This window comes from Lynx rufus, unplaced genomic scaffold (assembly GCF_022079265.1).
Source record: "Lynx rufus isolate CCGP_SWC_20201006 ecotype Redwood Valley unplaced genomic scaffold, mLynRuf1.p SCAF_6, whole genome shotgun sequence".
NCBI classification, from domain to species: Eukaryota; Metazoa; Chordata; class Mammalia; order Carnivora; family Felidae; genus Lynx; species Lynx rufus.
The window spans coordinates 65,486,201-65,511,377 of NW_025814878.1; the positions used below are offsets into that span (position 1 = coordinate 65,486,201).

At 44.5% G+C, this 25,177-nt stretch overlaps 1 protein-coding gene across 3 annotated transcripts in view; it reads left to right on the forward strand.

The window, feature by feature from the left end:
* Positions 1-25,177, forward strand: part of BACH2 (BTB domain and CNC homolog 2) — a 356,461-nt gene that overhangs the window by 319,976 nt on the left and 11,308 nt on the right. For all 3 annotated transcript variants that reach the window (XM_047101755.1, XM_047101754.1, XM_047101753.1), the window contains one exon: positions 14,783-16,372. In XM_047101755.1, coding sequence (XP_046957711.1) covers positions 14,783-16,372 — 1,590 coding nt within the window. The remainder of the gene's footprint in view (positions 1-14,782; positions 16,373-25,177) is intronic.

Consider the following 25,177-nt stretch of genomic DNA (forward strand, 5'->3'; position numbering starts at 1 on the left):
GAGCTGTCAGCACAGAGCCTGATGCAGGGCTCAAACTCATGAACTGCGAGATCATGACCTGAACCAAAGTCACTCAACCTATTGAGCCACCCAGGTGCCCCTCTTTTTTTTTTCTTTTCTTTTTTTTTTTTAGTGATTGGTCATATGGATCCTTTATTTTTTCTTATTTACTTTTTTTTTTTTAAGTAGGCTCCATGCCCAATGTGGGGATTGAGCTCACAACCCTGAGACTGAGTCATATGCTCTACCAACTAAGCCAGCCAGTTGCCCTGACTTTCAGGGATTTCTAATCAAGATGGGCACAATGGAACATTTAGATAACAATGCAAAATAGCACTTGTGTGATGAAATGCCAGGACTGGTTATCTATAATCAACAGCTATTATCCAAGTTGGGGGGAATGGGGTCCAGTTAAATTGCCACCTCCTTTGCAAGGGTTTGTCCTGGCCGTTACATTCCGTATTGATGGACAGCCCCACCTCTGTCCTTCACAGCTATCATAGGTACAGTTGGAACTGGCAAAACAAAGTGAAGAATGCATCCAGTGAGCACAGCCTGAGCACATGCTAGACGGCAAGAGAAAGGCTGGCATTCTGGCTCAAGAAGACAATTGGAAATGAGACTGGAAGGGGACTCAGTCTGGGAAAAATCTGGAAACCAGACAGAAGAGAATAAAGTTTGCTCTCTAAAGCAGGGGGTTGCTGTTTAAAACAAAGTCCCTGTCAGGAACATTCTCCCAAAGACTCTTCAGCCTCCCTCCCTATGATTGATGATTCAGAGGGATCTTGGAGGTGCAGGGGACGGGAGAGATCGTATCAACAGAGAGGAGAGGCTTTTTTTCCTTTTGCTTTGAGTCTCAGTATTTTTAACACAATGGTCACCTAGAGATTCTTAAGCCCTTGTCTCCTACACTTGGTAAGGAAAGAAATGACAATGCCGTCCAGACACCTGCTAGCTTAGTTGGGGTTTTCAAAGCAACACCACTCTGTAATGTGCTGTGGATGGGCTGTAATTATGCAAGGAAACCAAAGGGCTTGTTTTGTATTAGGGTTTGTTAGGTTTCTGACTTCCAACTTCAGTGACTGAACTTCCATCAAAATACTGGCACACCCCCGGGTACTGTAGATGCCTTATCTCACTTCTTTAAACGTATACTTCAGGAGTAGTTTGATTAGCCCAAACCAAGAACACCTGGTGTGGAGACGTGGGTATTTGTCAAAACCCAAAAGTTCCTTTTTAAGAGCGTTTGGCTATCTTTATTCATAGTAGGAAAGGTGTTTTCCTAGTTAGGAGATGTAAGTAAGGAGGTCTTTCATAACAGCTCCAAGCCACATTCAAAATAGATGTCCCAGAACAGACTCCTCCATGGTGCACATTCTAGATGCAACTATGACTTAGTTCCTTTTCTCACCATCCCCCAAGGTAGCATGAAAAGTGTGTTTCGGCCCCACAGAAACTGGACACGACCGACCAGACGCTATGGGAACTTTCTGCCTCACCTGCTTCAGCAGCAGCGCTGCCAGAAATGACACCATTGTCAAAAACAGGACCATCCCTTCGTGCCCAGTCGTCTGAAGTCCCAGACACGCTGCTCTTCTCAGCAAAGGCCTGCTCCCTGTCCTCTTTGATGTCATTTGCCAACCCGGCAACCTAGTGTCCCAGGGAAGACAGGGCAAGAGGCTAACACATCAGGCAAAACATGCACCGTGGCCACAGAGATGGACCGAATTTGTTCCCTCTTCATTCTCTTCCCTGATGGCAGGAATCACGTATAGAAAAGACCTGAATCTGAGGGGATGGAGGGGAGGTGGCTGAGTGACAAACCTGACTTCAGGCTCCTATGCAGGAGTGTGGGTGTTGTGTCGTACAGTCTCTGCAGCCTGGACAGTTACAGAGCTGCGCTTTCTATCTGCTAGTCCCATAGCTCCAGGGCAGTCACTGTCCAATTCCCATATGGGGGTTTGTGTTGATGGCCACTGGTTAAATGCTCCCAGAGCACAGATGGTGCCTGCATTGCATCAGCATTAACTCTTCTCCATTGGCAGAGCCCATTGTAGAAACAGGAGAAGGGAGGAAAAATCAGTGCACGGTCCCTTTGGCGGAAAGTCTGGTTTCCATATATGCATTAGCCCTGACGTATGCATTAACCCTGAGCCTCAGTTAACCCAGTCAGTGTGTCTCAGCTTCTGTTATATGGTGGTTAGTTAAAAAGGACTTAGATGGGGGCGCCCACGTGGCTCAGTTGGTTGAGCGTCTGACTCCGGCTCCGGTCATGATCTCACGGTCTGTGAGTTCGAGCCCCACGTCGGACCCTGTGCTGACAGCTCAGAGCCTGGAGCCTGCTTTGGATTCTGTGTCTCCCTCTCTCCCCGCCCCTCCCCCGCTCATGCTCTGTGTGTGTGTCTCTCTCTCTCCCTGTCAAAAATAAACATTAAAAAAAATTTTTTTTAAAGACTTAGATGAAGGAAACTAAAGATTGTAGAAATACTATTACTGTTGTTGTATAAACCATGCCCATAAGGCAAAATCCACAGCTTTGTCCCTTCTGTAAGCCACAGTAACACCCCCTTCCGTTGCAAAGGCAGTGAAGAAGGTCATTGAGAAAATGATATACATCTTTTAGAATTTTTAATGTTTGTGTCTCAAAAGCCCTTCAAGTATATGATTTCTTCAGCATGTCCTGGTTTATTCCTGTTTTGCAAATGAAAGGGGGGAAATGGCAGCAGAGTGTCTCATGTTGTCAGGATCAAATTACCTTCCTCACTCAAGATCAGTGGTCCTCTCTTGTTGGCACTGGGTCCTCATGGCTACCGGAGTATTCATGGGGTATAAACCCACTTGTGCCAGTAGTCAGGTAACAAATAACATTTTCCATAAGAAGCGTGTGATCTGTCACTATTTCAGTTTTGATTTCAGATGGAAAATATGACTTCAGTTTTTGAAGAAAAAAAAATCCCTAACTGGGGTTGACAGATGTCTTCAAATGTGTGATGGATTGTCATGTGAAGGAAGGACTCAAACCGTCTGCTTGCCCTGGTGGGCATTACTAGGGTTAGCTCAGTTCAGTTCAACTAATAGTTATAAAGCACCTGCAGTGCCCAAGGCTCATGCTTTAAACTGAAGGTGCTCAGAGAAGGAGGGAGATGAATATCCTGCTAAACTTGTGACATCAATTATTGCAGAAACAAGGAGGTTTGACATTGATGTGAAAGTGTGAAGTATCTGGTGAATCACTGGATAAACCAAGGAGAAGGGGAAGACAGAAGAAATACTTAAAGTCTCCAATGTCTATGCATCAATGGGCGAAGCAGAAGTAATTAAAAAATTGAATTGGAGATTACTGCCAGGGTGGTAAATAGAATGTCTTAGTAACCTAATGAGCAAAAGGATATCACATTGACATAGGGCTGTGAGAAGGAACTCCATGTTTATAAAATTAGAGCAAAGGAGAAGCATAATGCAGAACTTCAACTATATGAATAGTTACCAGAATTCTCTTCTAAGAAGAGAATACTGAGTACTTATTGATTTGCCATATTGGCGGTCTCACCTTCCAGAGGATAGAGAGTACAAGAGTAGAATTGCTATTTTGGTCCAATACTGACCAACTAAAAGGAATTGATGGGAGCACATATGAGAGGATCCATAAAAGAAAGAGATATGATCTTAGAGAACATGATAGTCAAAGAGTACATTTTGCACCGTCTGAAATATTTCAAGACCTTTCCTTTATTACAAAAGGAAAACCCAACATGAAATTTGCGATCTTAACCATTTTTAAGTGAACTCTACTAAAGTCCATCAAACATTCACCTTACTTAAAAAAATGTTCACACTGCTATGAAACACATCTCCAGAACTCTTGTCATCTTGCATATCTGAAACTCTGTACCCATTAAACAATAATCACCCCTTTTCTCCTTGAGCCCCTGGTAACCACCATTCTATTTTCTGTATCTATGAATTTTACTACGTTAGATAACCTTGTATAAGTGGAATCATACAGTATTTGTCTTTTTGTGACTGGCTTATTGCACTTAGCATAATGACCTCAACGTTTATCCATGCTATAGTATGTGACAGGCTTTCTTTCCTTTTTAAAACTGCAATATTCCATTGTATTTGTATACCATATTTTGGTTTTCTGTTCATCCCCTGATGGGCATGTGGGTTTAAACCGACAAGGAAAATAATTGTATGTTTCTGTTTAGAATAAGAAGGCAAGGAAAACAACAGCTGCTCCATGGAGCTCACCATTTTACTCTTGAGGATGGTAAAGGGTCTAGAGTTACCTCCATATTGTGTTTCAAGGAGAATGTCTATGAGATGGAAAAGTAAGAAAAACTTGAAGAAGTAAATGTAAACCCCAGGTAGATGAATATGAAGAAAACACCCAAGGGACACCTGGGTGGCTCAGTTGGTTGAGTGTCTGACTCTTGATTTTGGCTCAGGTCATGATCTCACAGTTTCTGGGTTCGAGCCCCATGTCAGCCTCTGCACTGACGGTGCAGAGCCTGCTTGGGATTCTCTCCCCTCTCTCTCTGCCTCTCCCCCACTCACTATGCCTGTCTCTTTCTCTCAAAAATAAATAGTCTGCTTCGAAAGGAAGAAAGAAAGAAAGAAAGACCCACACTCCCAATGTGGATGAAGTAAAACTACATCAGACATGAGAGAAAAAAAATCAGACATGATATGGTACAGCTTGTTATGGTCAAAGTCTTTGAAGAATTGCAGAACCTAGAAAAGCATCAGAAGTCTGGAGATCAGAAAATGACATAACTTTCAAAAAGGGGAAGAAAGTGGATCTTTAAAAAATTGAGCAATTTGTATCAAGAATAATTTATCTGGACAATAAATCTGAATATCTAGACAAGTATATACTCTTGGGTCAAAAAAATCAATTTTGCAACATTAAGATGGACACAGGTTTTATACTGAAAAAAAAGCTCAGAGATGTTCATTGAGAGCACCATAAGTAATAAGTGACAATGAAATCTTAGCATTCCTTGGAAATAGGATCTGAACTGAGGGAGGTAATAGTTCTGTCCTCTCTACCAGTGACTGGAGTATTTACTCAGTCCAGATACTCTGCTGGGGATGTGGTCAAACTCAAGATGGTCCAAAGGAGAGCAGTGAGGAGGGTATCAGGGCTCATAACTGGTTAGATTTCCAGGATGGGAATTTTGGCTTAATATGAGGAACAATTAGAAGGCTCTGATGAGGGACTAAACCTCTCACCATTGGAAGACTTAAAAAAGGTTTTGTGTTTTTTGGTTGAAGATTGAGTGGCTGATGGTTGGTTTGAAATCACTAGAAGGGTTGAGGAGGTAAAACCAAACCCTGACTCAAGAAAATTCTGGTCAAGGAAGGTCATTGGTTTCTTGAATGGGGAAAAGGTCATTTTAAATGGAAATTAGGTAATTTTTTTAAAATCTCCTTTCAAAAAATAATTTTCTGTTGGAGGCGGTTTTTCAAATGAAACTATAAACCTAGATGCAAGTTTTGCTACTTTATTACCAGTGAGTGGGATGCTTTTCACTTTCATTTTACACTGAAAAATGTAAAAAGTTACTATTTTATACCTATTTTAGGATCTATACTTATACTGAAATTCAATTTTTTGTAAATTATTCCATGAACTTCATTATGTAATCTTTCAGAAGGGAGATTTCCTGTTTTCATTGTATACTTTTAGAGTAAGTATGAATACAGTACCTTATATTTGTATCACGTGTAAATTTTGCTTGTCACTTACCTGAGAAATATATTCATGCATACCTGAATGAGAAAATAATTAAGGCCTCACATGAAGGAGGTGAGAAGAAAGGGTGAACCACCCAGCTGAAATGAAGGTTCCACAGGGTCAAGGTGTTGCCAGTTCTAAGAAAAGATAGTGATGAATATTTGTTTCCCCTTCTCTGTTCATCAACTCTAAGATAACCAAAGAAATACCTAAAGGGCAGTTTTAGCTGTTACATAGTCCCATGATGATTCTGAGCTGACTGACACAGATAGGGGACATACCACTTTCTCTCTAAACATCAGTTTTATCAGTTGCCTTTCTAATTTGGAACCCAGCTTTGGTGCCACATGGATCCTCATGAGAAAGGTATTCCTGCATTGATATCTTCCAGATTCCAAGGACTGATACTGAGCGCAGCCTGCTAGTTTTATCAAATTCCTATGTGATAAAAGGGCTTCCTAGAATTTACTGAGTTTCACTGGGCAAGAGAGGAACATAGCAATTGTCTTCATTCTTCAAGAGAAATCTAGGCCCTGAATCTGAATAACGTGAATGACAATAGAACCAAGTGTGAGATTCACCCTTCTTCATAGCCCAGGCAGTACCACTAAGTTGTCCAGATTCCTTTGAATAAGCTACATACAACTGAATTACAAAATTTACAACAATGTCTTTCCATTTGAAATACCATTTCTTTTCTAGTTCACTTCAGAGAAACAGCAACAGATAGGAAAGGAGCATGAGAGTTGAACTCTCTAATCAGAATACTTGAGTTCAACTCTGGCTGACCAGCTGTGTGACTTTGGGAAAATCCCTTCACCTTTCTGGGCTTTCTGGGCTTCACCTTTTTTGGCTTCCTTGTCTGTAAAGTGGATGAGGATTGAGTCAGGGAAACAGAAACCATGCCAGGTGTTTCAAACAGAGGGGATATAAAACAAGGAATTGGTTACACAGGTGTTGGAAAACTGGAAGAACAGAAAGGGGAAGAGAATTAACTCAGCGATTAATGATTATAGGAAGCAGCTACCTCTCCTAGGGCCAGAGGGGATAAAAGAGACCTAGAAGCCTGGAGAAGCACCTGATGCCTCAGGAGCTGCACCTGTGGAGGAGACAGCCCTTACCCAAAACTCCTGCAGGGAGTCGAGGAGGCAGCCTCCCCAGTACTCACCACCAAGGAAGGAAAGAGAACAAGAAATAGAAGGAACCACAGCTTCTTTCCTTCCACCTTCTGACATCCCACCAGTGCCCCCTATTGACAGAGTCCAATAATAAGTCAACCAGCCAAAGAAGCCTAAAAAACAGCATTACAGACGGGAACATAAAAAGAGTTGGCATGAGGCTGAGGGACAATAGTAAATAAGCAGTGTATAAGTTTATGTCAGACTAAAAGTAAACTGAATCATAGAAGTCAAAGTTAGTTGATCAGAAATATTTATATTTTCCTGTTTGTATTAAAGTAATATTACTTTAATATACAGATGGAGATGGGGCACCTGGGTGGCTCAGTCAGTTAAGCAACCGACTCTTGATCTCAGCTCAGGTCATGATCTCATGGTTTGCTAGTTCAAGCCCCGCATCAGGCTATACACTGTCAGTGTGGAGCCTGCTTGGGATTCACTCTCTCCCTGTCTCTGTCCTTCCCCTGCTCTCTCTCTCTCTCTCTCTCTTTCTCTCTCTCTCTCTCTCTCTCAAAATAAATAAACTTTTTTTAAAAATGCATAGATGGAGATAGATCGATGGATGGATAGATAAATAGATACATAGATTTAGTTCTGAGCTGAGCAATTTCTGAATAACTTTCATGAAAGTTTTTCTAATTAAAAGTTTATGTTTAGGAAAAACTATAAGATATATGTTTCTGCAAACCCTTGTGACAGCAATAGTTCTAGTGAAAATGCAGGTAATTGTAGGATCCTTCCTCAAGAGTTCCCAGGAATTAATTTCAGGAAGTCTGTGTGAACACACTCAAGTTTGAGATCATAACTCTCAATGATGGGGACTCATAGAGTCTCATATGAGAGGACTCAAGTCAGGTCTTTGTTCACTGAACCTACCTGACTTCCCCTTTTCTAAAAAAAAAACAATCAAAAAGTACCTTAGTAGGCTGACCATGCATTTCAGTCCAAGATATCTTGGCTGCTGACCCCAGTAGGCATGCCGGCTAGCCTTTGGAGTTTAACTCAGGTAGAGTTCCACTGTTTGGATACCATCCCCTCCCTCCCCAGCAACCCCCCCCCGTGAAATCAGGGAGCCTATTTCAACTGCAGGGGATAGGGTGTGTGTGTGTGTGTGTGTGTGTGTGTGTGTGTGTGTGTGTGTGTGTTGACAGGGCCATATTCATGGGCACACAAGCTGTGCAATTGCAAAGAGCCCCATGCTCAGGAGGACCCTATACTGTTCCTGAAAATCATGATGTAGCCAGTTTGGGTGGTGGAGTGGAGGAGGGCAGTTGTGAACAGAGACCCAAGAAAGGCCTCACAGATGAAGTGGCGTTGGAGGAGGAGCCGGAAGGAGGTGATGGAGCGAGCCATGCCATTCTTTGATTTACTCTGATAAACTGAAGCTCAGCCTTCAACATCTGAGGCAAAGGCACCTTTTCCAGGAAGGCTTACACTGATGCCCTTAGCAGTTTCTGCCGCCAGCTTGGTCTTCCCTGAGCACCCTTTAAATACTTGCTGTTGCATACTTAAATTACATTGTGACATTTGTATTAAACATCTGTCTCCTTGGTCACCCTCTTAGCTCCTTGGAGAAAGCAACTGTTTTTATTCATTTTTGTAATAAGAGCAACAATAATAGTTGTTAATGCCAGACCCTGTCCCAGAGGGGTGTTATTGCAAAACAGGAACTGTTGGTATCCCTGTGTTCCAGTTGGAGAAACTGAAGAACAGAAAGGTTAAGTAACCAGCCCAAGTTACCCAGCTGGTACATAGTAGAGCTACGATTTGAATCCCAGAAAGCTGGTTCCTTCAGGTCTCACACAGTACACAGTGAGTGCCCAGTAATGGTTGGTGAATGAATGATTGAATGAAAAACTTAACAAAAAATAGGAAGTGAATAAATGATCAAGTAGAGAACCTCAGGGGCAGATTTACAAATAGGAGAGGAATTTTATGTTGTGGCTACAGACCCAAAAATCAAGCCTGCAGAGAAGAGAAAAGACACTTTATTTTATGCTTTTAAACCACATTTACTAGCACAGATAATTACTTTCTTTAGAGAAAAAAAAACAATTATGTACTTGTAAATCAACTTAAATGTTTATTTTTGTGTGTGTTGTTCCTTTAGGAATGGAAACAAGATTGCTTTCTTTGGCTCTGTCTTTAGCTACATTAATACTAAAATGACCAGAAGCTTTGTTGAAAGAGTGGAGTTAATTAATTTAACAAATACATCCAGAATATAGTATGCTTGTATAGCATGCTGCTTTGGGGAGAAAAGTATGATAATATGGATATTGATTATAGAAAATTAAGATTAGAAGTAAGTGATGCCTCATCACTAAATCAGTCTTCATCCTGCACCATGGTATCAGTGCAGTGTGGGGGTGGAAAGGAAGAGGAGTTGTCACCAGTGTTGTTGGTTTCGTTGTTGTTGTTGTTGAAGTAGGCTCCGTGCACAGCATGGAGCCCAACACGGGGCTTGAACTCATGACCCTGAGCTGAGTTGAAGAGTCAGACACTTAACTGACTGAGCCACCCAGGCACCCCACCAGTGTTGTTTTCTTTCACAAGTGCCTTGCTGTGAGAGATCCAGCCTCATCAGGGAAGTATACATGGTGTTGCTGAAGGTAAAAGATTCCGTGTTTTGTGAGACTGTCATCAAGCAGCCTTGAGAGAAAACAGTCCTGAGATCTCCGCAGCCTGCGGCAAATGAGCTCAGTGCCCTAACAGTGTGTATATACTGCCAGAACCAACTGAAAAGACCTTGAACACATGGCTTAAGTACAGAATGCTGGTCCAAGCCTCGTTAAAACTCCCAAACCCCGTTTTCCATATACACCTGAAGCCCAACTGCCGGATCCCTGTAGTAATCCAGAGCAGTGAAACTGTTACATGTTTCCGTTCAGGAGCTCTGTCCAGCAGCAGTCAGGGTGCATCCTGAGAGCGAGCTCTACAAACAGTGCCCATACGTGCCTGTGCCAGCTGAGTTGCCATCAGCTCCTCCTCCTTTCATCAGTAGCATAGAGAGGACTCATCAGAACCCATGGGAACAAAAGGTCAAGGGTCATAGTTTCAGTGGGTCACATTTTCAACACATTATCCTCCTGTGGACTCACACCAGGCACAGGAGTTTGGTAGTGTGACCTTGTTTCAAAGGCTCAGAGGTCAATGCCACTTGCCTTGTGTGTGCCAGCCGCTGGAGAAGGTCATCACCTGCTTGGGAGCAACCAGAGGACAAAAGGGTATCACTTCCTGACCTCTTGTACGTCTTAGTTCTACATGGCACATTCCATTCTTCCCCCAATGTGTGACCCAGTGTCATCTATACTGGACTGTACATTATGGGACCAGGCAGTTACATACTTAAGTGTGGTAGAAAAAGACTCTTCAAAACAATCCAACCAAAATATTTCATTCAGAATGCAAGACTGTTATCCCAGGTGTCCGTAATATTGTATTTTGCACTTGTTTATCATTCCTTTAGGCCGTTCCCGACCAGTGAATTTTAGCCTAGATGTGTCTGCTTCCCTGAGAGCAGTGGAACACAGTCCATTACCATCAGTGAAATGGAACTGGTTTGCTATTTCTAGTCACTTCATTCCGCTTTAACTTTATGATCATTACCTTTTTAAATAACATTTTTATGGGTCATTAGTTTTGTGTGTGATTCTCCACTTCCCACCCTTTCTTATTTTTTCCCATTATCAGAGCCTTACTCATTAAAAACAGAAAGTAAATCACAACACAGACTTGTGATCACAGTTTCATAGACACACAGCTTTACATTGGTACCTGGATATTTTGCTTTCTGAGTACAGTGAGTGAGTTTAGACGACTCCTGAAAATGGGAAGACGGTGCAAGCTACCGATGATGGAGGCTAAAAGCAGTAGTTAGAAAGCCTCTGCGTGTTTAGCACTGGCCTGCACGTGTGATGAGCACTTGCTTTCTGTTTTGTGTGTCTAGAGTTATTGCAGCTGGCCTGAAGTGACCAGAGATGGGCTCCTGGGACAGACACCAGGCATTTTGGAAGGTACCCATTGTATCAAAGCAACTTATATTTTTAAAATTTTTTGTTTATTTATTACTTTGAGAGAGAGAGAGAGAGTGCAAGCAGGGGAGGCGCAGAGAGAGAGACAGACAGACAGAATCTGAAGCAGGCTCCAGACTCTGAGCTGTCCTTGCAGAGCCTGACGCAGGGCTCAGACTCACAGATTGTGAGATCATGACCTGACCCGCGCAGTCAGACACTTAACCGACTGAGCCACCCAGGCACCCCTATCAAAGCAACTCTTGACCGAGAATGGATATAGGGCAATTTCACTGCATTCCAGGTGTCCTGCTTATGAGTGTTCAGGGGATCCCCACAGACCTCAGCAGTCACCTTCTCTCCTTAACTGGTCGGGATTTCTCAATTGACAAGTAATCATGTAATCTTGTGATAGTCTTTCCATTTGTTGACTGATGTTGTTACATAGTAATCAACTTTCCATTGTCAAGGTATATCTACAAAGCTAAACTGTAGGTTTCTTAAGCACAGGGCCTAGTCTTGTACTTACCAATATTCCTCATAGCACTTGGGTTGGAATCCCAGCTCTGTGACCTTGAACAAATTCCTTCACCTCTCTGCTTCTCAGTTTCCTTGTCTACAAAATAGAGGCAGCCATGCCTGCCTTGCAGGGCATTATGAGAACCCTAGCCTGCTGCTGGACACTAGGAGGTACTTGGTACATGGTAACTCTGACTCACTAGACAAAGCCTTGCACGCAGAAGCTGAGTAAAATTCAGCAAAATTGAATATGACAAAGCAAGATTTAAACTTGTGGGGGAGGAGCTAGTTACAGACTCTTGAAATTTCATGCTGAGGACACCATTTCCTCTGACCTTGAACTTAAATGACAGTTTACAATCCTGTTTTCAATCATGACCTTTTGTGACTGTATGATGATCATTTCAAGCTCATCATGTCTCCTAAGACCAAAAGGATCAGCCATCTGATTTGGGATGTGGAGACTGTTCATTGGCATCCTCAGTCCCATGCATACATTTAAGCATCAGCTTGTCCCTGCATGGAGAGGCTTTCTCCAGCTCCTGGTAGCCGTGTGGCAGGTGGTGATACCAGGACTCATCTAATGATCCCCAGGGGTGTTCCTGGTTTCTCTAGGAATTGTCTTTAAAAGCATCCATAGTGGGGGACAGTGGCAGGACTTACTGAAACCAATGGCATGAAAATAAAAAAGAAATGGCAATAAGGGAGAAGGACTATATAAAAAATATAAATGATACTGATGTGAGTTTCCCTATTTTCCATATTCTGAGCACATCTACCAAAACTTGAGACGTGTATTATCCATTCAGCAACTGGCACATTCCCTGGGAGCAGAGCAGAAAATGCTGCCTTATGAAGGGGTCAACTCTGCCTTGATCATGCCATTCTTCTCTTTGTGGTGAAGTCCTGTTACAGTGAAGAAATGGGTCATGTGACATTCATCGCCTCCTTTGGTTACTTTTAAATATGTACTTCCTTGCCTTGCACTCCCTTTGAAAGGTTCCTGGAGGAAATATAGTAGGTACGTTTGCTGAGTCTATTACCATGTCAGCTGAGTAGGACACAAAGGTAGGTCAGAGAAGCTCCTTCTCAATAGTAGTACTAGGAGATAGGACAAATAAGGACTGTTGCCTACCTTTGATCGGCTGGTTGGTGTGGTTTATTGGTTCACACAGTGTCTTGCTCCAAAAGTAATTTGAGACAACACTCAGCACACAGTCTGCGCTCTTACCTTCTGTACCTGTAATTGTATGTTAGGGGCCCAGCTAGACTTATGACATTCCGGTAATATACAAGCTTTTACCAGGTGTTTACTATGTTAGACACCCTAATTAGATGCAGAGTTATTAAGAGAAATGAAGCAATCCCTGATCTGAAGGAGCTTGCTGTCTTATGGTAGAAACAGAACCAATAAAGTATAATAAAAGTGAGATGGCAATGATTGTCCTTGTGGAACTATAATGTGGGTCTAGTGGTCATGTGTTGTTGTTGTTGTTGTTGTTGTTGTGTGTGTGTGTGTGTGTGTGTGTGTGTGTATTCACCAAATATCTTGGACTCATCTGACAGATTTTTTTTTAATTTGGAATTTTATTTCAAGTCCTTCAAAACTATTAATAATTAAGTTCTCGGGGTGCCTGGGTGGCTCAGTTTGTTAAGCATCCAACTTTGGCTCAGGTCATAATCTCAGGATTCGTGAGTTGGAGCCCCACATCAGTCTCTGTGCTGACAGCTGGAGCCTGAAGTCTGCTTCAGATTCTGTGTCTTCCTCCCTCTCTCTGCCTCTCTCCTCCTCGCATTCTGTCTCCCTCTCTCTCTTAAAAATAAATATTTAAAAAATTTTTTTAATAAAAAAATTAAATCCCATTCAGTTATATATCTAAGAAATTTCCCTTACTGGAAAGAATGCAGCATATAAAAATCAGTGCTGCCCTGGACAACCCAGGACATCTCCTCACTCTGGCAATGGGGCTGAGAGGCTCATATCACTTGTTCTAAGACGTTGGAGATTGCTCACAGAGAAGCTGATGTCCAAGTTGAATATTGACCAAGGGATTGAGTCCTCACCAGAGTTTTGGCTCTGTGTGCTGCAGTGAGTTCAGTACACGTGGAAGTCAGCTACAGAACTTGCCAATTCAACTTGCTCTGCACTTATTCCCTTAGCAGACATCTTTCAATCACTGTTACTACAGCTTCCAGCAAGGACCCCATGATTACTGTGTCCATTTGACTTGTACACATGATCCGTAGACCTGCCTCTCCTTGCTATGGGGTCAGCAGCACTTGCAGGAACCTAGAAGATGCATGTAGGTTTGGCATGTAGGGTGAGAAAGCCTTTCCTGAACACCAGCGAGTTTGACCCACTTCCATCTGAAAAAACAGTTTGCCTTAGGCCATGCGTTTCTAATTGTTGAAGTCAATCTCTGTGATGGGTGTGTGTGCATACGCAAAACTGTGCGTAAATAGCACATTTTCAATCTATAAAATGTAAAGAAATGAGGAGCACCTGACAGTAGGCTGAGCCTCTGAAGATTTGTCGGGAAAGACAGCTGCATGGCAAAGCGGCTGCTTATGATTAGGAAAGGAATAGCCCGTGTCCTGGGCCACTCAGCAAACTTCAACCATATAAATGACAGCTGATTTGTGTAGCTCTGTAACCCCCATTCTTTATGGGCCAGGAGTTGAGTTCTTGTTGAGAACACCACTTCGGATTGTCATTATCTCTGCTATCATTGCAAGATCAGGTATGACATGATGACTGAAAAGTCCCAGCCAGGAACCGTGATGAATGAGAAAGACAGAAATTGCTTCAATGCCACTTTGTAACTTTTTAAGTGAGGGAACACTGTTCTTCACCCCCTGTAGACTTTCGGTTTTTAACAGGCCATATTGCCAGTTTTGCAGTTGACAAGGAAAGTCTGTTGCTCTCTTTGGCTCAAGTGACCAGCAAGTGTCACAGCACTCCTTATGTAGAATGGCTCTCCACAGCACTGACAGGGAGGGAAATTAATAGGCTTCCCATTGTTACCGTGCATTTTTGCCAGGATATTTCATTAGCGTAAACACTGAACCCCTTGTCATCTTGTTTAGCCACTTGACCCTGGTGATTTTCAATTCTGTGTGCCAGGTGATGAAGTGGAGCCCAGGCGTGCACGAGACAGGCACTAATTATTGGAAGCAGAATCATTGCTGACCCAGTACGAGATTAACTGCTCCTTTGCAGTCTTTATTCTGGGACATTAGCACTGTCTGGTTATCTTGCTTCAGTTGAGGGATTCGGGACAATAGCGGTGCTGATGGTAACGTCGGCAATTTCCCTGTTTGTTTTGCAGGTCACGGCCAGGGGCTTCGGGCCGCTGTTACAGTTTGCCTACACCGCCAAGCTATTACTCAGCAGAGAAAACATCCGCGAGGTCATCCGCTGCGCCGAGTTCCTGCGCATGCATAACCTGGAGGACTCCTGCTTCAGCTTCCTGCAGACCCAGCTCCTGAACAGCGAGGATGGCCTCTTCGTGTGCCGAAAGGACGCTGCGTGCCCCCGCGCGCACGAGGACCGTGAGAACTCCGCGGGGGAGGAGGAGGAGGAAGAGGAGGAGACGATGGACTCGGACACGGCCAAGGTGGCTTGCCCCAGGGACCAGATGCTTCCAGACCCCATCAGCTTTGAGGCCGCTGCCATCCCAGTAGCAGAGAAGGAAGAAGCTTTGCTGCCCGAGTCCGATGTGCCGCCCGACAGCAAGGAGAGCTCCGAGAAGGACGCGTTAAGGCAGTACCCCAGATACAAGAAATACCAGCTTGCATGTACCAAGAATGTCTATAATGCATCATCACACAGTACCTCAGGTTTTGCAAGCACATTCAGTGAAGATAACTCTGGCAACAGCCTCAAGCCGGGGCTTGCCATGGGGCAGATTAAAAGTGAGCCGCCCAGTGAAGAGAACGAGGAAGAGAGCATCGCGCTCTGCCTGTCCGGAGATGAGCCTGACATCAAGGACAGAGCGGGGGACGTCGAAATGGACCGGAAACAGCCCAGCCCTGCCCCCGCCCCCGCCCCCCCTGCCGGGGCCACCTGCCTGGAGAGATCCGGGAGTGTGTCCTCCCCCTCCTGCTTAAGGTCTCTGTTCATAACAAAAAGTGTGGAGTTGTCTGGCCTGCCCGGTACCTCTCAGCAGCACTTTGCCAGGAGTTCAGCGTGCCCTTTTGACAAGGGGATCACTCAGGGTGACCTTAAAACTGACTACACCCCTTTCCCGGGGAGTTATGGACAGCCCCACCTGGGCCAGAAGGACGTGTCCAACTTCACCATGGGGTCGCCCCTCAAGGGGCCTGGGTTGGAGGCTCTCTGTAAACAGGAAGGAGAGCTGGACCGGAGAAGTGTGATCTTCTCCTCGAGCGCTTGTGACCAAGTGAGCACTGCGGTGCATTCATATTCTGGGGTAAGCAGTTTGGACAAAGACCTCTCTGAGCCGGTGCCAAAGGGTCTGTGGGTGGGGGCTGGCCAGTCCCTCCCCAGCTCACAGGCCTACTCCCACGGTGGGCTGATGGCTGACCATTTGCCAGGAAGGATACGGCCCAACACTAGCTGCCCGGTGCCAATCAAAGTCTGTCCTCGCTCGCCCCCCTTGGAGACCAGGACCAGGACCTCCAGCTCGTGCTCTTCCTATTCCTACGCAGAGGACGGGAGTGGGGGCTCACCCTGCAGCCTCCCTCTCTGTGAGTTCTCCTCCTCGCCCTGTTCCCAGGGAGCCAGATTCCTTGCCACAGAACATCAGGAACCAGGCCTGATGGGAGATGGAATGTACAACCAAGTCCGACCCCAAATTAAATGTGAGCAGTCTTATGGAACCAACTCCAGCGACGAATCCGGATCGTTCTCGGAAGCAGACAGTGAGTCGTGTCCTGTGCAGGACAGGGGCCAGGAGGTAGGGAACCCGCATAAATTCAAGCATGTGGTCCACTCTTGCGGTCCTTTACCTGGACTCTACCTGCTGCCCCACCACTCCCAGATTAAAGGTCCCAGTAAAGGGACTGCCTCCCCCATCCACAGAGGCAGGATGCTTCAGAGTCATTCCAAATTAACCACTTTTGTCTAGAAGGCACTTGAAATTTGATGTAGATCTCAGTACTCAACAAACAGAGGCAAGCTGCTCAGAAAAAAAAAAAAAATGCTAAGTATAATGCATGAAAGCTTGAGATATTCAGATCTCCCCCTTCCACCTCCGTTTCTCCTTCTCCATCTGCTTTGAAAGGATACCCTAGTCCTCAGCCTCATCTTCGTCCTGCACCCCATCAGTGTGAAAGAAAATATAGAATCGCTTTCAAAACTGACTGATTGACACTAGACAGACCCTCAGTAACAGGTGCTCTCCCGGCACCCTTTGAGTTTTCCTTGTCAACAGGAGACCCTGGGACCATCCCTTGTCCACTGGTGAGCAGCGGACAGCTCACCATCCATCCTGGTCCCAGGGTCACCGCAGAAGCACCGTAGTCAGTCACACATAACTGAGTAACATACCCTTTCCCGAACTCCCCACAAATGATGAGAAGTCATATTGAGGAGTAGTGGAGTTGAGGACCCGTCTCTGCCCACCCGGAAAGCAGAGTGCTTCATAGATAAAAATTCCCAAGGCTCCATCCGTCTTACCAATGCTGGAGGATGGAGCAGGAACAACACCAGCCACATCGTAGGCAAGACTCACGTGGCTAAGGAGAGAAAAGAATAGACACCCCGTACGTTCCCCTTTCCCGCCGTAACCTGAGAGGCCCCTGCAAAGGTCTGAGGGAGCCCGTGTCATGATCTAGCACTGTCTGGCCGATTGACAAGGAACCAACCTGAGACTGCCACCCGGGTCTCAGACCTGCCTCGGGAGCAGCAGCGTGAGCAAACCCAGTGAGAAGTCCCGCTTCAGAGCTGCTTATCTGAAAGCCACAGGAGGAAATGAAGCATGGTCCTCATTAGGCCAGTGCCCTCGGTTTGCGTCTGCGCTCCCTGGATAGGAGCCCCTAGTAGAGCAGGGATGTTAACCCAACCAGACAGCAGAAATGCCACACGGGGTGAGGGGCCTTTTCACAGAGCCACGTGCGGCTTATTCAGCCTCTGCGAGATTGGCAAGGAGCACATGAGGTTTTAGTTAGGGCATGTTTTGAAAATAGATCCCAAAGCTCCCTGTGCCAACTGCAGAGATGCCCTGTGGTCACTTCCTCGTCCTGCTAGCTAGCCTGGTCCCTGCTCTTCTGTTACTGCCTGGGAAAAATGGAGAAAGACAGAAACATACTGAAAGGATTTAATTTTGCTAAAAATTAGAAAAGACATGTAGATGGGAACTCTTCCTGTCTGAATGCACCTATCCCCTCAGGTTTGGGGTGGAGGATTGTGCCTGTGCCCCTGACCTGAGAGGACTGAGTTCTTGTGAAAACAGGGAAACCTTATGCTCTCTCTTCCCTCACTCATTTGTTTCTCTGATCATAACCGAGGTGAGGTTTTCTTTTTTCCCCTGACATTGTTCATAAATGCCCCTGCTGCAGAAGCCTGGTCACTGGGTCCAGTTCATCAGCAGAATGATTTATCTTGCCAAGGATTGGTGTCTCGAGAAAAGGACAAATGTCTTTGTCTTTGACGCTCCCTTAAGGGGAGCCCCACCGTGAAGCTAAAAGGGTTATGTTGTCCTGACATTTGCATATGTTCTAGGAACTGTCAGTTTCTGATAATCTCCTTTTGTCTCTCTCATGTCCCAAAAGAGAGTTTAAAGTCACTTCTTCAAATCAAATGCCACCAACAAGAGCACATGTATTTTTCCTGTGTGTTTGGGCCACATCACTTGTCTGCCTTTAGAACTTCTCAGCTCTAAATGAATCAATCAAAAGGATGATTCATTCAACCTATAAAATATCATGAACAGGATTAGTGTCCCCTTGAAAAATACCACCGCTAGGGGCGCTTGGGTGGCTCAGTTGGTTAAGTGTCTGATTCTTGATCTTAGCTCAGGTCATGATCTCATGGTTCACGAGATCAAGCCCTGCCTGGATCTGTGCCCTGACAGTGTGGAGCCTGCTTGGGATTCTCTCTCTCCCCGTCTCTCTCTCTCTCTGCCTCACCCCCGTTCATGCTCTATCCTCTCTCTCAAAATAAATAAACTTTATTTTAAAAAAAGAAAAATACCACCGCCTTAAAAATATTTTTATTTTGACTTGTCCAAAAAATAATAATAGATTATTTGTATTTCTCAACACTGAAAGAAGAAACCTTTACCAAAACTGCCATTTCAGGAATCACATCTAGTCCCTCTCAGAAGGGCATTTTAGGGGCGCCTCGGTGGCGCAGTCGGTTAAGCATCCGACTTCAGCCAGGTCACGATCTCGCGGTCCGTGAGTTCGAGCCCCGCGTCAGGCTCTGGGCTGATGGCTCAGAGCCTGGAGCCTGTTTCCAATTCTGTGTCTCCCTCTCTCTCTGCCCCTCGCCCGTTCATGCTCTGTCTCTCTCTGTCCCAAAAATAAATAAACGTTGAAAAAAAAAATTTAAAAAAAAAAAAAAAAAGAAGGGCATTTTAGACAGGGTTGTTAGAGTACAGCTAAAGTTTTTCCCAATTTGACATTTTGGTTTTCCTAGAATAGAGATTAGGTCTCAGGGACTCAGCAGGACTGCGTCTCTTTGAGTTAATAACTAGCTTCCAGGAGTTACTTTGACCCCAGTGGAAGTGTGTTCCCCAGTAATAACATTGAAGGTAAATCTGTCATACACAATGTGGATTGTAACTCGTTTTCCTGAACTGAACTGATCCAGAAGAGGCCAACATCTATTGGTCTGATTTTGCCCTGATCTGCTCTGGTGAGATGTCCAGGTGACTTCTCTTCTAGTTGAGCCCCAAGGAGACACCTCAGTCAGAAACCAAACAAAGAGTTCTCACCTCCGGCCAGCCACCTGTCCAGTGCTTCAGTCTGACGGGCCAGGCTCCTTCCCAGCCTCTCTTCCTTCACCTCTGCAAGGAGCCAAAAATGATAGATCAGAAGAAAAGTATTAGCACTCCTTATAACCTGTAAGGTGTTCTAGTTATGCCGTCTCATCGACACGGACTTCTCTCATCCTTTCTGTCTCCAGCTTTGAAGAAAGCTCAAATTAGCACAACATTGTCCTTTCTCAACCACCATCTTTTAAAATTACTTTCTTTTTTGAAATAATCAAACACAGCATGCCCAGGCCCTAACATACCAAATTTAACAGGCTTTCTCTGTGCCTATAACAGGATACAAACACATATTCCTGTCTCTAGGGGTTTTATTTTAATGGCATTTACTGTATAATTACTCAGCAACTTGCTTTTCTCACAGAGCTATCTACTATGTATGTGCCTCTACGCCAATCACATAGGGTTAAAACATACTTCTTTAATATCCATGGGCCCCATAAATCACAATTTATTCAGCTGTCAGCTACCAACAGACAGTCCAGTGCTTCAGTTGTTTCCAGTTTTTTCCCTTCTTATAAACATTGCTGCAATAAACATTTTTGTGAACATATTTAGTAGTGGTGCTTTTATTTTTGTCGGTTAGAATCCCGTAAGTGGTTAAAGGTTGTGCTTTATTTGTGAAATACTACCTAACTACTTCCCCAGAAGGTTGTAGCAATTCACATATCTTTCAGCAATTTATGAATATCCTTTTCCCCCTGTTCTTGCCAGTACTGGCTGTTACCAGTCCTTTTAATTTTTGCCGATCCGATTGGCAAAAAATGATCGCTGATGAGGTTGACCTCTTCTCTTCTGGGTATGTGCCATTTATATTTCCCTTCCTGTGACTTGCCGGTTCACACATTTGCCCATTTTTCTCTCGCGGTGTTCGTCGTTAAACCAATTTATAGGATCCCTAATCCCTAATACAGGAATATTAACCTTTTATTAGACATGCTTCCCATATTTTCTCCTACTCTTTCTTTCTATTTTTATGGCAATTCTTTTTGCGTATAGAAAATTTTGAGTTTCACGTAGTCAAGTTCTCAATCTTTTTCTTTGTGACTTTTGGGTGTGCTATATTAAAATGTCAGTTTGGGAATTTTTTTTCTTATTTCCTATGATGAAAAAATGAACAGGTCATATTTAAAAATGTAACCAAACAATATGTATAACAAGGTCCTAGTTTGCTTCATGAATCTACATAGTATTAAAAAGGCAGTATAGGGGCACCTGGGTGGTTCAGTCGGTTAAGCATCTGACTCTTGATTTCTGCCCAGGTCATGATTTCCTGGTGGTGAGATGGAGTCCCGCAGGGAGCCTGCTTGGGATTCTGTCTCACCCCCTCCCTTTCCCCCTTCTATGCTTATGCTCTTGCTCTCTCTCAAAACAAAAAGGCAGTGTAGAAAACAAGATAAAACTAGGAGGCAAAGTTGGGGAGGAGTATAAGGAACGTTTTATTTCTATGTATTTCTATAATGTTTAAATTGTATTTAGGTATATTTTAATTTAATTAAAATTATTATTTTAATTGAGCTACAAGTCACACGCCATCAAATCTACCCTGTTAAAATGAACAATTCAGGGATTTTTAATGATTCACGAAGGCTTGTGACCATCATCACTGTAATTCCAGGACATTTTCATCACCCCAAAAAGAAACACTATACCCATTAGCAGACACTCCTCATTGTCCTCCCTTTAACCCCAGGCAACCACTAATCTGCCTTCTATCTCTGTAGATTTGCCTCTTCTGAATATAACAATGGGATCTTACACTATGTGGCCTTTTGTGTCTGACTTCTTTCACTGAACATAACGTTTTCGAGGTTCATTCTTGCCATTGATGTACCAATAGGTACATCATGTATCAGGGCTTTGTTCGTTTTTATTGCTGAATAATAATCTACTCTGTGGATATACCACACTTTGTTGATCTATTGATCGACATTGGACATTTGGGATTCTTTCCACTTTTCGGCCATTATCAATAATGCTACTGTGAGCATTGGTGTACAGGTTTTTTGCAGACGTATATTTTCACTTCTCTTCATTATGTACCTAGCAGTAGAATTGCTAAATCATACAATAACTACATGTTTAACCTTCTGAGGAACTACCAGACTGTCTTTCAACGTAAATGCACTACTTTACATTTCCGCCAACAGTGTATGAAGGCTCCTATTTCTCCACACTTTCAGCAGCACTTGGTTATTGTCCATCTTCTTTATTATAGCCCTTCTAGTGGATGTGAAATGGTATCTTGTTTTGATTCACAGGTTCATTTTTAAAATTTGAAAATTATAGAAAAGCCACAAGCATTTTCCAGGTAGTAGCCTTCTTCGTGAGATGGGTTTATACCACACACATGTCTAATTACTTGTAAGTTTTGGTAAGGAAGCACTGGAAAGGCAATTTAGTTGCGTAGCCAAAAGTTTTTATTGGTTGGACTTGCTTTATCAACATGTTTCATTTCAAGAGGGATAAAAGTGTGTGAGAGTTGAATGTGTGTACATTTGTTTTCATGCAGTTTGCGGGGCAGGGAAAAATCGTGTGTGACACGTAGTAGAATGGAAGACCTGTATCTGACACTGACATTTCCACCCACATGCCAACTTCCAGACGTATGTTGTATGTAAAATTTTTACAGTCATTCTTGTGGTTCATTGATTCAGGCATCTTTTTTTAAATGCCTGTGATTGGTCTGCTTAATTAAAAGAAAACCTTGCTAGGCAGCATAGAAGTCAGCTGTATCTCTAATTAAAACGATGTTTTTGTGTTGTCTAGAAAGATGTTCCTAGCATCTGTAATTGCACAGCATACTCTATGTCTGGAAGAAGAAACCATGTGACAAAGGAAGATAGGGCTAGTAAACAGAATTAATAATACCTCATATTTGTCAGGCGACTCAGACTTTTCAAAGCACTTTCTCCATGTATTATCCAATTTGATTCTTCATAGCAATCCTATAAGCTAAGTAGGGCATGTATTATCTTCCTGTCACTCACAGCTCCTCAAAGAACTTTAGGACAGAGAGAATGAAAGGCTCGCCTGAGGTCACACAGCTAATTAATTGCAGTACAACTAAATCCCAGGTGTCCTGCGTTTGTTCTGGAAACTGGACCATGAGAATAGAGGGTGGAAGGACAATTGTTCAGGAAACATTTCTTAGCCGAGAGGGGAGACTCTGTCACTGGCGTCTGCGTAGCATGGATCTGGTTGTCCCCCTGCCAACAGCACTGAATCATCAGCCCAATGGGCATCTTGCCTCCTCCCCTGACAGTGTACAGAGATCTGAGGGTCTTGTAAGAGCGTAGGTGTTAAAGGCTTTGAGCCTCGGGGTACTGTTAGTATTATCCAACTCCTGCAGCTTGTATTCCCAACATCTGGTAGTAAAGCCAAGAAAGGAGATAGGAAAAAAGATTCACAAACCAGCTGTGGCTGGGATCTCTAGAGGAAATGCTTGTTTTCAGCTTTTCCTACAACCTTCGCATCTCTGTCCTGCCTCTCCAGTAGTTCCCATGAGCACCCAGCAGCTCCAGGCCAGGGAAATGTGCTGAGAGGCATGGTGAGATGAGGTGGTTGTGGTCCGCCTGCAACCCTGTAATAAAGATGCAGGGAAAACAGAGATCACAGGGCAGTCCCCGGGAGCAAGACAGTCACTGTTTGCAGGTGGGATTTCTTTTCTCCTCTTCTGTCCCATATTTGAATTTTCTGCAAGAAGTTATATTTCTTATGTAATTTTTAATGGTATTTTTGTTTAAATGGGAGCAAGGGGGTGGTGGTTTGGGCCACAGAATGGGGTGGTTGTCGGTACAAAGAAAAGAGGAGCAGTTGATTTCTGTTGGGCGAGAGGAGGCGCTGGGACCGCAGGGCCCTAGCTCCCCTGCTCAGGCCCTGGAGGAGGAGGATTTAGGTTTTATTTACCATCTAGATGTCATAGCTTTTTCCCACATTTGCCGGCCCCTGGGGCCAGAGGTCCCTCAGCACACTGCAGCACGCCATTTCACTGACATCTCGAGAACTGGAGCCCCCAGAAGGTCTGACTGCACTCTGGTCACTGCTTAGCAGTCCAGTGCAGGGGTTGGGCTGGGAAGTCCTCCGTCCTGTCCCTCTGCTTGTGCTCCAGAGGGCAGAGAGGACTGAGTAGCAAATCAGCAGAAGCAGACTGATGCAAGCCGTAGCACGGGCCCGTGCTACCCTGTTGGGCCCTTGGTTCGCTGACTCAGTGACCGCCCCTGACTTTCAGAGTCTCTCCTGAGAACCACAGTGCGGGTAGGAGGTGGAGATGGGCAGCACCTATGAGAAATCAGTACCCAGAGTCCCATGGGCCCCTCCCCTTCTGTGCAGCCTGCTTAGCCTCAGATGTCTGATATGCTTAGCCTCCTGTGTGTGCAATAGGCTGAAAATAAGTGCAGGCCAGCGAGCATTCAGACAAGTGGCGGTGGGAGCTGGCAGGACATTTCCTCTTGTTAGGGTGGGTGTTGTGCACTGTTTCAGAGGGTCCAGTGAATGACAATGAAACTGTTGCTGAGAAGTGAAATAAAATCCTGGAAGAATAAGTGTGTGGAGGGACAGTAAATAAGATGTTAAGCCCTATCGGGCCTATTTGGGTCATAAGAATTTGCCAGAAGAAAGGGAGAAGGGCCTCCGCCCTCTCGAAGTGTCTGAACCTTCGAAGCCCATGTGGTACTAGCTGACTTTTGAGTCCTACTCAGGGAGTGTTTGGTGCGTGCACGCTTGAGAGTGGAATATATTCTCCCAACTCCATAAGGGGATGTGGCTGCTCTATATCCCCAGGGAAGATGCCCGTTGGCTTGGAACTTACTTCCTACTCCGAAAGTAACAAATATCAGTGGCAAAGTTACCACTGCGCCTTCCCAAAATGCTTGGGGACCTCCCTCTTGGGAGACAGTGCAAGATCTCCCTTGCTTGAGGGGTAACAGAGCCTTTTAAAAAAAAACAAGAGTGGTCGGGTTTGGGTTTTGGCTTTTTGTTTGTTTGTTTTTTGTTTTTCCACATGGAAGAAAGTCTATCACTATTTTCTTTTCCTTTGACCTCTTTAAAAAGCAGCCGGAGTTGCAACAGCTCCGCTGAAACTATAGGACCTTTTGCTTCAAGGACTTTGAAACGAGCATTGTTGATTTTCCCTTTTCCTGTCAACCTCTGTCCCGTTTCCCTGGTGTTTTACATTTGTTGTCTGGATGATTTTAAATACAGTAGCTCTTAGTCTAGAAGGCCTTTGACGTTCCCTGTGGCCTGAGCTGTAGGTACGTATTCTTTCTGGAAATAAGTAAGTAAACAGGATTTAGAGCAGAAGCAGACCGGCTTTGGTGTCAGCAGAGGGGGGACTCCACGAGGCCCCGAAGCGCGGCAGCCTCTGCTGTGCAAACAAGGCTTCTGCCTGGTGTGGAAACATCCGTGTCCCCACCAGGCAGACCCCGGTGTGAGTCAGGCACTGTCCAGGATTGGAGTGTCTGTTTGTTATCCAAAGGATATAAAAGGAAATCAAACATTCTTCGTATCATGATAAGCCCTGTGCAAACACAACCCATGGACAAAGCCCTTTCCCTGGCTGCCTGCCTTTCCGCAGTCAGAGCAGGGCTGGGCTGAAAGTGGTGTAATGTGAGCTGTTGCGATTTTGCTTTCTTGGGCCCAAATTTTACAGGTGTCATGGGACACAGAGTTCACCATGCGAAAGTTGAATCAGGACCCCATCGGGAGCCCTCAGCAAATGCCACGTCCGGCAGGCTCAGGGTTCTGAAGCAGCCTGACAAAGCAGTT